The sequence below is a fragment of the Coffea arabica genome, chromosome 2c, assembly GCF_036785885.1.
Source record: "Coffea arabica cultivar ET-39 chromosome 2c, Coffea Arabica ET-39 HiFi, whole genome shotgun sequence".
NCBI lineage: Eukaryota > Viridiplantae > Streptophyta > Magnoliopsida > Gentianales > Rubiaceae > Coffea > Coffea arabica.
Window position 1 is genome coordinate 23,751,932 of NC_092312.1, and position 14,122 is coordinate 23,766,053.

The following is a 14,122-nucleotide window of genomic DNA, read 5'->3' on the forward strand; positions in this document are numbered from 1 at the left end:
CGTGGTCTAAAAAGAACTAAAAGATTGAAAAAAATCTAGTAAAAAATGGTTTATCTTTGTTTAGCAATTTGACTATGCTTGTGAAAACCTTTTTTTTTTTTTTTCAACTTGTGCTTGTAAAATATTTCTATCAATTGCGAAATTAGTTACCTCAATCTAGGGCTAGAAACGAGTCGAATCTCAATTTAAATTTATCAATTTTGAGCTTGAGCTTAAATAAATAAAAAATAATTATTTTATTTGTTTAAAAAAAATAAAATTATAATTTTTTAATAATAATAAATTATTAAAAATTTTATATAAATTTTTAAAATTAAAAAATATATATATAATTGAGTGGATTCGCGAATTAATCAAAATCTTTAAATTCGAATTTGAGTTTGATCTCAACTTGGCGAGCTCCAATTCGTTGATCAAGTTCGCGATCCGCTGTCGCGCGGCTCGAACAACCAAAGTGACTGACCAATGACGACAATGCGCGTCCGTTGACCTCATTCCCTAACAATTCAACGACCAAAAAAAAAAATCAAATCAAATCCCCTGTAAAGTGTCCAACGATTCAGGCACAGCGTACTACACCCCACTGCGGGGCAGCCGAGCTCGTCAGAGCCACACCACTCTTCAGAGCTCAAACTTCCTTCTGACACTCGTTTTCTGATCATATTTCTTCTTCTAGACCTCTGTCGTAAATTTCCAACTTTCCATGGACCGGAATTAGGGTTTAAGACCTTGCACACGTAGTTTTAGCTTGGTTTTCTGATCGAAAATGTCGAACTTTTCGCGTAAATTGAGGTTATCATCAACGCTGTTGAAGCGTTTGCAACAAAATGTTACCGCGGTAAATTCGAAGAACGTGTGTAGATCTTTTACCACGACGGAAGGGCATCGTCCGACCCTTGTTCATAAACGCAGTCTCGACATTCTTCACGATCCATGGTTCAACAAGGTTAGACGAAGGATCTTATCTTTTTTGCTTTTTTTTCTCTTGGTTTGTTTCTTAATTTTCGCAGATTTACTAGTGATTCTAGTTGTGAAGCTAAGAGCTTTATTTATAAATGCTTAACTATGCTGAGAAACATTTGAATTTTTCGACCTTCGAGTGCTTCAATTATTTATGATTTGCTGGATTGAGAATGAGCTTCTGGCAGCAGCCGAAGACTGTGAGCAGTTGCAGATTGTAAGGATATGCTTCAACAGTAGGAGTGGTTGTACACTTGCACGAAAGAATCTCCATAACTCAATTGTGCATGACTCAACTCTAGCTTGGCCATCTCTTTTCCCCTCTTTGGGGTATATTGGAGTATACTGCCATTGGCTTATTTGAAGTTTTTATACTTGGCTAGATGCTTTCTCAAAATTCCGAGCAAAGTCTTAGTTTTGGATTGTCCTTTCGAAAGTAGGGAAACGGAGCTTTTACGATGAGTTACATCTGTCAAATGGTTATCTAAAGTTTACATAATAGCATGAATTGCTGAATGCTAACTGAACTCTTGAGTTATAATTCTTAATTGAGTTGTCCTTGTGGAAGTATAATATTTATCTTAAAATGTGGTAATCTTGGGCAAATGAGATTTGTTGGCAAGTAAAATTTGACAAATCTTTGGGTTTGGAAAGCCTTTATTAATGTTTATAATTGCATCGGAAACTCTTGAACCGTGAGAAGTGACTCGGAGTAGGAAGAAAGTTGCTTGAAAAATGGGAAGGGAACTCAAACCAGTTGTTCAGTTGTTGGTTTTAACACATTGGAAGACATACTAGTGCTCCAATTTCATATGGAGTAGAGATATGATGCACATTTCTCATTTCTATTATGATGCTCTACAGACTCTTATTTAACATAGAATGTCTCTTGACACTTGTACATGGTTCAAGTCTTCAATAGTTGCATGTTGTTGAATACATCATTTCTATTATGATGCTCTACAGACTCTTATTTAACATAGAATGTCTCTTGACACTTGTACATGGTTCAAGTCTTCAATAGTTGCATGTTGTTGAATACAAGATGTGGCTCTTCGTGGTCCAAGGTTTGATTTTCTCAAGGTGTATGAAGAATTAATTACTTGCTTTAGATCTGGGAGTTTATGCTCTTTGAATTCTGAAGTGAGTAAAGAGTGCATAGTTTTAGCTTCTTACATAGTCGTGTTTCAAATGCTAGGGAACAGCATTCTCAATGACAGAACGTGATCGCCTTAACCTTCGTGGGCTTTTGCCTCCAACTGTTATGTCTTCTGAACAGCAAATTCAGCGCTTCAGTAAGTCTTAATCGAGTGATATTTCATATGCAAATGGATAATACAGGATTTCCATCCCAACAGGAAGTAATTGATTAGTTTTGCGTAGAAAATTCGTGGGAACAAAGTAAATCAGATTAATTACTCAGTTGTTAAGATTGAGATGTTCTTGAACTTTAAGTTTCAGGCAAGAAGAAAGTCGGTGTTTTCAACTTAGGTAGTTTAGGATCAGATATTACAAAACAGAGGGCTATGGTTCTTTTAATATTTGTTATTAAATTTTGTTATTTAGTCTCAAATATGCTTTAGCCATCCTAGTGAGAATTTGACTTCCTTGTAGGCTACCAGCATTTTTTATGCCACGTAAAGTCACTTGACGTTTCAAAATCAGACAAGTTCTGTATTATAAGTTGTTACCCCCTTGCATTTTAACATTCTCGGATATCCAGTAGATTCTGAAACTTCTATTGTGTCGCTGAAAAGTGAAAAGTGTTGTTTTTTATAGTTGTCTCTCCTAGATTTTTAGTTGCTTCTCTAACTTAATAGAGCTTTATCTTGTTTTAGGTTTTAAAATTGAGATAAGGATGCTTAATTTTTTTAATGTTGCCTTATAATAAATAATTATCTAGGCTTGTATTATTTCTGATTTCTTCTTGGACAACAGTGGCTGACCTCAAAAGACTTCAAGTCAATGCTAGAGATGGACCATTTGATCCAAATGCTTTGGCCAAGTGGCGCATTCTCAACCGCTTGCATGACAGAAATGAGACTATGTATTACAAGGTTGGTTCTTATAGTACTGCTTTCTATTTATCTTGCTTGAATTTTTTCAAATAAGATGCGAGGTTACTAACTCTGGACTCGACTTGTTGGTTTGATCTGTTAGAGTTGAATTTTATCCAAGATATACTTCAAATCTAGGTATTTCAATAAATTCAAAACGTATGAGGATATAGAGATGGCAAATATTGGTCATAAAGGAAAACCAGAGCAGTTGTACACTCTGGAATTTCCTTTATTTCTTGTTTTCTTTTCTTTGAGCATATCTTTTTTTATTAGGACCTGTTTGCTCATCTAATCAAGTGTGAAATCTTTGCCACATGCAATAGCTTGAATCAACAATTCAACTCCAACAGCATCTATTTTAATTGCAATTGTAACAGCTGTGTCATAGTGACAACTTAGTTTTGGCTGATGACTAGCTCTTTCTTGGTTTTGTGCTGGACATTTATGATTGGAGCTTTCACAAACCTTCTTCACTTGGAATTATGCAATTTCTCTACTATAATTTTCCATTTTCTGTTGTGCCAAGGCATTTTGCTGATTGTTGACATTTGAATTTTCCAGAGGCAATTTGGATTCATATTCGTAGCTCATTTCAATGCTGCACATATTGAACCAGAGATTTTAAATGATGTTGACAGGTATTAATTGACAACATTGAGGAATATGCACCTGTAGTTTACACCCCTACTGTAGGTCTGGTGTGCCAGAAGTATAGTGGATTATTTAGACGGCCAAGAGGAATGTACTTCAGTTCAGAAGATCGTGGAGAAATGATGTCAATGGTATATAATTGGCCTTCTGACCAGGTTTGTAGCACTTCTGGATATCTAATCCATTGGGAATTTTTTATATTCTGGCATGAATTTATTTTGTTGAATTGCCATTACCAATATTTTGTAAACCTTGAAATTAGTGGACCAAATTCAGTAATTATGAAGCTTCAGTAGTATTTTGTGAAACTTTGCTCATGTAGTTTTCAGTAAAATCTTGTTTGTGATTTAGTTTAAGTAAAAGTTAAAATGTACTGATGTGTGATCTTTTGCTGCAGGTTGATATGATTGTTGTCACTGATGGAAGCAGGATTTTAGGTCTTGGAGATCTTGGAGTTCAGGGAATTGCAATTGCAATAGGGAAGCTGGATCTTTATGTTGCTGCTGCTGGAATAAACCCTCAGAGAGTATTTTCTTACTCTTATGTATCCAGCTGTATTTGATGACTGCATTGGATTTGTGGATTATCAAATGAATTGGAACATGATGCTGCTGCTATTTCTTCATTCTGTTGTTGGATAAGCTTTTAAGATTTCATGACTAGGACTCATTGACATAACAAATGGAAAAAGTGTCATGACGAGCAATAGAGTAAACAGTTTAGTTTTTTAAAATTCTCTCATAATGTTAAAGAAGGTTTTGCATTACTTGAACAGGAACTTCAAATCTTAATGCTGAAATCGTACGAGCAAACAAGAGGGTATTCACCTGCTGTATAGCCAACTCATATAGAAGCTCAATTTTTTTTTTGTCTTGACTATTCTAAAGTTTATGCCACTCCCTCTTTTGGATATTAAACTCGCTTATAGGAACTCCTATCTTTTATTAAAATGCCACAATGTTGCTTTTGAGTTATTCCAGCTTGCCCTCATGCACAATGATAACTAGTCATTTTGATTTGAGGAAATGGTTGCCTTGAGGTCTCATTTCATGTATTGGCAGAGTGAAACTTCGGACTCGTTTTGGTGTAGTTGGAGTGACGCAGATGTGCCTACCCACATAACAGGATTGTTATGCGCTCGCTATATTGTAGATTAAAAAGTTTTTACATGTGCCCCACATAAAGTATTCTAACATCTTTTCAAGACTCATTTAAAGGTAATAGTATAAAAGAAACAAAATTTAGTGCAGCTCTAATTTTGCTGTAGCAAAAAAGGTGAAATATGACATTAGCAATGAGATTATAACTGCTGAATGTCTAGAATTAAATCAAGAGAGTAGTGACTTTAAGACTTCTGTATCAGTTTTATGCTGACTTTCTTCAATCTTATCCTTGGTCTTGTCAAATTCATTGTCTGCACTTTTGCTGGAGTTGCCTTTCACATGCCATCAAAGGCCTTTAGGAGAGAGTTCGTTGACCATCTTGTGTTGTTTCCTGAAATTTTCAACTTTTGCTCTAGTTTATGCTGTAAACTGAAGTTCATGTTATATATTCGCAAGTTGACCAATACTTACATGTGCTTCTATTTGACCCCCTATAGGTGCTTCCAGTTATGATTGATGTAGGAACTAACAATGAGAAGCTTCTTCATGATCCTTTGTGTAAGTGTGTTCTTCTCCTACATTTGGATTAAGCTACTGTCCATTATTTTATTGCTTGTGACCCTTTTCACTTTGTGTGACTCTTGGAACATTGGAACCAAAAGGAACTTGGATTAGTGATTTTGTCATTATCTCTAGAAAAGATTAAGAGTAGCTTTCCTATCATTAAAAGGTGGTGATCCATGGAGCTTAAGCCATATTTGTGTTAGTCTATAGAGCTTTACTGGATACAATACAAATTTCTAAAGACTTCAGTTATATGTGTTTTGAGCATGAACTTTTTACATTGCTCCATTGATAATCCTTAGAGTTTCTGAGTTTCTTTAAATGCTGAGTCTAGATTGGAGCATCCAATAAGGTTCTTTTCTTATAAAAGAATTCTATATGGTTTTGCATGCTTACAATAATACATGCATTGTTTTAACTGTGTCAGTGGATCATAAATCGTACCTCAGTTCTTGATATAAATAGGTTTTATCCTTGGTTTTTGTTGTTATATAGCCATCAGTATAGTAATTTGTGAGCTTCCACAATTATTAGAAGTTGCTTTTTTATTGTTAATTAGAGATTAAGGACTAAATGGGTACACAATGGGGACGTAAAACTGTCAAAATGCAGTTTTTGATATAGCAACGGCCAAATTGAGATCTCTATGATACTTACAAAGTAACCAATTAGCTAACTTGCCATGCTTCTTACATTTTGCTCTTTCCCTTATTGCTTAGCATGGTTTTCTTGCTCAAACTGCACTGTGCAATCCAGTCTACCTGTTTTCATGACGCCATTTTGATTGCTTAATTTTTGTGCTGCTATTAAGGCTGCTCTAATGTGGATGTTCAGATTAAGTTATTGATGTCTGCTTTCTGTAGAAGAGTATATTTATTATAATCTTAATCAAGGTTGAAAGTCCATCTTTCATAACTGTATCCTACAAGTTCTTTCTTCAAATCTTGTAATTTCCTCTAAGTCATTTCATGTCTTGAATCCAGTAATGCCTTTTTTTTTCGTGACTTTTTGGTCAATATATGTTACATTTCATGTCTATAGACTTGGGGATACAGCAGCATCGCCTTGAAGGAGATGAATACCTTGCAGTCATAGATGAATTCATGAATGCTGTCTTCACTCGTTGGCCCCACGTCATTGTGCAGGTATTTCATGAAGTCTGTTGTAGTTATATTGATTTAACCAAATGTTGAGGATCTTCATGTTGAGCTCTTACAAGAAATGAGGATGTCAAGATTTTTGTTGCCATTGTCATCATTTTCCCTTGCCCTTAACAAAATGTTGAAAGCATTTTGCATTGTTGCAGTTTGAAGATTTTCAAAGCAAGTGGGCCTTTAAGCTGTTGCAGCGTTACAGGAACAATTACAGAATGTTCAATGATGATGTTCAGGTAAAATTTCTCTGACTAATATGACATGGCATAGTAACTAAAAATGTATGTTTGTACAAAGGATAATAGCATTGTACTGCAGAAGAAAATATGATTTACATGGTAGAACAACACAATTCAGGACCTTGAGATATATTGCAGGCATTATTTGTTGAGAAGGAAAAAAAAAGGAAAAGATGAAGGTCCCCTTAATTCATTACCAGCTTTCTGAAAGGAGAAACATGAGCCAAGGAGAAGTTGGACATTAGAAATGAATAATGGTGGTCTGGGAAAGGGGAAATGTGTAGGTGATGAAAGGGTAAATTTACATACCAGATGCCAAGTGGAAGTCTCTCTGAGATAGAATGCCCTTTGAGTTGGGTTTGTTGATTGATTTTTCAACTGTGAACCTATCATAGACTTGAGTTTCCAGATTTCTTTAGTGTATCAGAAATCTAAATTTGTGAAGTTGCTTGATCCGAGTACTCTATTAACTGACTTCTATCACTTCCTTTAGCAAAAGTTTTTGATTACTGGGTATACTTGATTGGCTAAAACATAGCTGACGTTGGAAATAGTATATGATTTGGGATTTGGCCTAATGCTAGTGAATGAGATCAGTTGCACGTCAAAAGTTGTCTAAGGTGCATTGAACATCAAAGTAAATTGCATGGACGTGAAAAATCTCAATCACTTACAGGGTACAGCTGGAGTTGCAATTGCTGGTCTTTTAGGGGCTGTAAGAGCACAAGGGAGGCCAATGATTGATTTTCCTAAGATGAAGATTGTAGTTGCTGGTGCTGGAAGGTGAAGTTTTCTAGTAATTTTCAGTTTCCTTTTCTCTGTCTTCCTTTCTTTTTGTTTCTTTGCTTTCTCTTTCATGCCTTGGTAGAGGGAGGTTGAGTCATGCCTTGATAACATTGTAGTTCACATATGCTGTTTTGCTATTCATTGTTCTCCCTGTTCATTTGTACAAGGATATATACAGTTTCGGACTTGCATATTTAGTTGGTTAAATATAGCATGGATTGTCATTTTAGGGAATGTAGTGTGATGAAGTCAAATATGCAGACCAAGAACTTTTCCTAGGGAGGAGGATATTAGTCCAGGAAATATAGCACGCTAGGGTAAACATTGTTAAGTATGCCTGAATTGTTTTCTATGAATGCAGTGCAGGAATAGGAGTTCTTAATGCTGCTAGGAAGACCATGGCAAGAATGTTAGGAAACACTGAAGTTGCTTTTGAAAGTGCTAGGAGTCAATTTTGGGTGGTTGACGCCAATGTGAGTAATCTCATTCAATGCTCTGTTCTTCTCAGTGTCTGCTATTGTTTGATCAATCCTTCTGATTTTAAGTTACAATACACTTTCTTAATGTGGGGAGATTGCTTTCTATTACAATGTTCTATTCTAATGAAGTAACTAATTTAATTTACCCAGCTCTCAGTTTTGCTGGAGAGGCTGCTTGAAAAATCTGTTTTGAATTACAGATTATATAGAACATGTTCTTAGTGTCCAAAAGTGATTAAAAGGTTAATTACATCATCTATAAGTTCAATGGATTATCCTATTTATACCTTATCTTTTATGAAAAATCATGTGTCAGTTTCTGTACTACTACTACTACTTAGGTAAAGGGTGTTATCTAAAGCTTTTGGATTCTGTATTGGAAAATCAAAGTATTATTAAATCCAAAGTCATTTTAAAAAAGAATGTGTCATATTTAGTGCATTAACCTGTCTTGGCTTTTACTTGATGATTCACCCCAAATTTGGACAAATCCCAGCTGGTCATGGTCTAGAATCGGGTGGGACTTGGTCTGAGGTATAATGTTCTCATTTTCTACATCAGAAGTTAAGAATTCCCGTCTGAGATTGCGGTTTTATTTTGGATGGAGTCAATGCAAAGAACCACTAATACTACTCAGACTGTGAATAATTGGCATTCTACTACAACTTTTGTAGCCCTTCTATCATGTTGACTGCTCTCATGTGACTTTTTTTACTAAATACAAAGAATTCTTTCATTGATTATACTGCTTTTTTAGCAACCTGATAGTTGGAACAGTTGGCTGTTTATTTTGGTTTTGAAGGTAGTATTTTTGTAGGTAGCATTGATTTGCGCGGAACAACATTTGCATGGTTCAACTTATTAGTTTTGCTCTTTATCAGGATCTGTACAAGTTATCAGCTGTCTTTATTTGGAATAGTTGCATGTTCATACTGAACAGTATCATGTTGTGAACGATTCGTAAATGAGGTTGATGTTGACTTCTACTATTTCGAAGCACTGAAAGATATGACTAAATAGTTTACACATCCATTTTGTGAGTTTAGGGACTGTTAACTGAGGCACGTGACAGTATTGATCCAGAGGCTCGCCGATTTGCATGGAAGGTAAAAGAAGCTGACCGCCAAGGGCTTAAGGAAGGAGCAAGTCTTGTAGAAGTGGTCAGTGAATGTTTTGACCTTTCACAGATGTGAATGCTTAATACTGCAAATCTTTACATTTTTTCTGCTTTTACAATCAATTGGTTTCCATGTTGTTACTCAAGGACTTCCCTTAGCTATGCACTGCCTTCTTCTATTTGCAGTATATCTAAGAAATCAAATTCTACTAACACAAGTATGTATTTGAATGTGCAAACTAAGTTTCTCAAACATCCCACGTGTCTAGGTTTGATAATTAAATACTCAATGAAACTAATCTGAGAGAGCAAAAATATTTAAGATGAGAACTGCCTGTATGGCCTTCATTCTGTTTCTTGAAGGATTTCACGAGTGAGTTTAGCTAGAATAGTTGGAAAATTATGCAGATGGTTGTTGTCTCATGGTTACTTTATTCCCCTATACTTTGGGGAGTCATGGGATGTTTATGATAAAAATAAATAACTGCTGCAGTTTATTTTAGCCCTTGAATACATGCCAGGAAGATCATGACAACCAATTATTAATGACCTATACTTGTAAGACTTCTTTTCTGCAAAGTTGTGTGTGTAACATGTGCTCATGAATGAAATACTAATTTGCTTCATGTCAACATGCTATAATTTATTCATATTAAAATTTCCAAATTTTAGTAACTCAATGTAGTTCTTTTGTGTGTGTGTGTGCGTTTTATGGACCTCTGACTGCTGTTAATATGAATAAACTACCATCTGTGTTCAGCCTGCAATTTGAATTCAAAGCTTTCTCTCTCTCCCTCTCTCTCTTCACCTTCCCCTTTTCTCCCTTTCCTTCTGAGTTGTCTGTTAATTGTTTGGGAATTTAAGCTGCACATCGTTCAAAATTGTTTGTTGTAGGATATCACAGCTAGGCGCTTAAAAAAAGAAGATCAGCGAACTTGCAAGCATTTGTTAACACCCACTTTACCTGTTCATATGACAGCATAATTTAAGATCGGGTCCAGGATTCGAGTCAAATCTACTTTGCTATGTGATATAAGCGTTAGCATTTTTTAATTGTGAAATTACATCTTCAGGTTTCCTTTATTGGCATGTGATTTTGGTCATGAGCTTCATTTTATTACTAACAGGTCCGTCAAGTTAAGCCAGATGTACTTCTTGGTTTATCTGCTGTTGGGGGCCTGTTCTCTAAAGAGGTATGCCTTTGTTGCATCATCAATATAGAGAGTTTTTCCTCTGTATGAGAAACTGAAGTTGAGTGCTGACTTAGATATTAAGTTGGAAGTGGCCGATAAATTTTTGGTACTGCTTTGTAATTCAAGTTAACATAGCACTGCAATTTACTCATTAATGGTCAAGGGTTGTGTTTTTGTTAGAATTGCTGCAATCTATAAGTTAGTATTGCAGTCTGAAACTTTAAAAGAATTCTCAACTTTCTGAGATTGATGTGGTTCATGTCCATCTTCTTTTACTTGTATTCATGTGCTTCTATGTTAACCAATGCCTATACAATTGTATAGTAATTGGTTAGCTATATGGTTCTTTTTCGTCTGCTTTCCTACATTCAATCAATGCGAAACTAGCTTTGCCTTTGTAATAAAGGCTTGTCCTGTTTTTCCTTGGCTTTAGTCCACATAAATAATACCAGCTGTAAGTACTCTTCTATTTGTTTAACTTTTCCCATATGTTTTATGCTCTTGATGAGAACAAAGCAAGCTTGATGACATGAGGATCATCCAAAAAGACTTTCCTTTAACAATATTTATAAGTGATTGGAAATACTTTTCTGTCTTCAGGTGTTGGAAGCCCTCAAAGATTCAACTTCTACGAGGCCGGCTATTTTCCCAATGTCAAATCCAACTACCAACGGTATCTTCTTCACGAAGCAGAGAAAAGATTTGAACATTGTGTACGAAGAGCCTCTATAATTTGTTTTTGACTTTTTGAATTTTTCTAGCTGAATGCACTCCTGAGGAAGCATATTCTATCGTCGGTGACAACATTATATTTGCAAGTGGCAGTCCGTTTAAAAACGTTGAACTGGGTATGTCTTGTGCCTAAAGCTTTTATATTAGGCATTGGATTTTCTTTCATTTTTTAATTTTAAGTATCCAAAAACCATTTAAGCTGGAAGAAGCTAGACAAGATTAACAGTTAGATGCATGACAAGAATACAATTAACTACCAGATTAGCGTTATCAATGACACGAGGCTGTCAGTCTTCTATCTTTCCTACAACTCAACCTCACTCATCATACCCTCGTTTACCCATGAACACTAATTTCCATGATTCCCATCGATATCTGACAGCATTCATCTTACTCCATGATAGCTACATCAGATCTCACTAATGTCCATGACACTGCATGGTTCACCTTTTTTGGGTTCCACTGGTAATTTCTTGGTGTTAAAATCTTATGCTGTTTGCTTGATTTGCTTTCTGGAGGAAAACACGTGAGAACCTCCCAAATTTTGACATATATGAAAGCATATACTCTTCTCCTTTTGGGAAACTCTGTTCAAATAAAAGAGAAGATGCTTCTTCCAAGGCCAAGAATTTTGTGTCCAAAGAAAGAGCTGCAAGTTGATCTGTTAAACAATTCCTATGGATTTTAATTATTCTCATTCTGTCTTATTTAAATGTATGTATCAAGACATCTGGTCTGTAAATGCATTCTGAACCATGTCTCGATGAATAGGAGGCGGTCGTATTGGGCACTGCAATCAAGGAAACAACATGTACCTTTTTCCTGGGTAAGAGGCTAAACCTTGGACATACAAAGTAAGAGTTTATCTGATCTTTTATATTTTGATCTATATCTTGAATGTTGCATTTGAGTTCACAGGATAGGACTGGGTACTCTTCTATCCGGGTCTAGAATCATATCAGATGGCATGCTACAAGCAGCTGCTGAATGGTATTTCCTGTCTATTTTATCTGGACTAGGAAATAATTAAGTTACCTCTGAAACCATCATGATATCCAAATTCACTGACAGATTCCAATGATTAGACCTACATGTCAATGGGGCAATTCAACAGTGTGCTTTCTTTTGTTTAAGAAACAAAATGTGTACAGCCGTCTTATGTGGTTTACTTGTTTCTATTTGGAGAATCTGTAAGCTTTGTTAAAGTAATAGAACACTGTGGTTCCAAAGCTTACAAATTCGAAAGAAAATAATCCTTTTGTTTCTTGTTAAGAGATAATGTCTAGATACTTCTTCATAGATTCAAGAATGCCAGGAAATCTGCACACTCATTTGCTGTTCAGCAGCCAATAACGAATAGACCAAAAATTTTAGTTTTTGAACAAGGCAGAATTATGTGGCTTGCACGAATTTAGAATAGATGTTTTCTGCTGACAATAGGGAATTATAACCTTTCTGACATTGAATTGAAAATTACAGTCTAGCAGCATATATGACAGAGGAGGAGGTGCTCAACGGGATCATATACCCTCCAATATCCAAGTAAGGATAGGTTTTTAGTGATCAGATTGCAATTTGCTTCAGCTAGTAGTTCCTATATCAATGGAGGTACAGTGTTGATATGATTCCTGCATGCAGGATACGAGATATAACCAAGGAGGTAGCTGCAGCTGTCATTAAGGAAGCTGTAGAAGAGGATCTGGCGGAAGGATATCGTGAAATGGACAGCCACGAGCTAAGGAAACTTAATCAGGTATCTTCCAGTAATGCTGATCTACTTCACCATCGCTTTTTCTACACATTTAAAACAGCAGACCTGCTTGAAATGGTTATAGGTCTTGGGGCAACATGAGCTTCTCTATGGCTCATAGCGGCTATCTTGTATGCATAACCTATTGAATCATAGCTGGTACAATTAATGTCTTTGTACATAATTACCGGAGATCTTGCGAAAGCTAGTTATAAAATCTAGTTTGCTGAATATATGAAGTATAATACGAGTTTTAGATAACTTTTTCTGGCCACCGAGTGGCTGTAGGAATTCTTATAACCAAAGTGTGAACGAGACATGTTAGTTGATTAGGTTGTGTTCTTTACACAACTTTGTCTATGGTCGAATTCAGTCTCCCAGTGAACTTCCATATGTATCAAGTACGGCTTGTCTGTACAAAATCAGCCGTTTACTAACTATGATTTCTTTACTTATGTTTCTCCCCAATTTGCAGGAAGAAATTGCAAATTATGTTGAAACCAATATGTGGAGTCCAGATTACCCAACGCTTATATACAAAGAGGATTGAACGCACCCAACCTTTCTAGGAACAATTTGGCGAGCGTGAATGAAGTATTCTTATTTTTACGTGGACACAACCACAATTGGTACTTAGCCTGCACCCTAGCAATGTCTGTTTCCGGAGATTGTAATATATATTTTGTTTAGGTTCTGAGCTGCACGCATCTATCAATTTCCGTGGAAATTTTTTCACCCTTCCCAAAACCCAAAAAAACCCAATAGATCCTATAAACAGTAGAATTTGGGAGCCAAGTTTTGCCATAACTCTTCCCCTGTTCCGAGTCTATAGCGAGGATGAGGATGGTGATGCAAGAAGGCCTTTTGGCTCGGATTTCCTGCTCCATGCTTGTAAGTGAATCGATGATGACGTGAAGGTTTGTTAGCGTGGCCATTTTTATTCTCGAATTGATATAGACGATGACGAATTGTATAAACAGTTAGAGGTGAGTAAATAGAATAAAAATCAAGGATCCTTTATTTGACAAACGCAAAATTACAGATTACGAGAAAAGAAAGGGAGTAGAGTAGCAGTCTAGGGATGGCAACGGGGCGGGGTTGGGGCGGGGATCCCTCCCCCGTCCCCCACCCCGTTGCCTATTAGTTCCCCCCGTCCCCCGCCCCGTCCCCCGCCTCCTGCTCCCCCCGCCCCGCCCCCGCCCTGCCTTCCCCCGCTTCCCCCGTGGGGGCACCTGAGGGGTTAATAAAATTTTATTATATAATTTTATTATAATTAAATTTTAATAAATAATCAAATATTAAAATATCAACACATTATCAAATTATTATTCATT

General features: G+C 36.2%; 1 protein-coding gene across 1 annotated transcript; it reads left to right on the forward strand.

Annotated features, from left to right (window-relative positions):
* Positions 1-561: 561 nt before the first annotated feature.
* LOC113726917 (NAD-dependent malic enzyme, mitochondrial) lies at positions 562-13,722 on the forward strand. Its single transcript, XM_027250836.2, has 19 exons — positions 562-946; positions 2,159-2,255; positions 2,899-3,017; positions 3,659-3,826; positions 4,069-4,197; positions 5,272-5,332; positions 6,380-6,483; positions 6,645-6,728; positions 7,408-7,514; positions 7,879-7,990; positions 9,043-9,156; positions 10,241-10,306; positions 10,907-10,979; positions 11,068-11,154; positions 11,810-11,864; positions 11,957-12,028; positions 12,518-12,580; positions 12,677-12,791; positions 13,264-13,722. The coding sequence occupies exons 1-19, from the start codon at positions 767-769 to the stop codon at positions 13,336-13,338; spliced, it is 1,881 nt and encodes a 626-aa protein (XP_027106637.1). The 5' UTR covers positions 562-766; the 3' UTR covers positions 13,339-13,722.
* Positions 13,723-14,122: the final 400 nt, after the last annotated feature.

Coding starts and splice junctions, on each gene's coding strand:
- LOC113726917 (XM_027250836.2), top strand. CDS start 767: ATGTCGAACTTTTCGCGTAAATTGAGGTTATCATCAACGCTGTTGAAG. Junction 3,827..4,068: donor ATAATTGGCCTTCTGACCAG/GTTTGTAGCACT, acceptor CTTTTGCTGCAG/GTTGATATGATTGTTGTCAC. Junction 12,029..12,517: donor CTACAAGCAGCTGCTGAATG/GTATTTCCTGTC, acceptor TGAAAATTACAG/TCTAGCAGCATATATGACAG.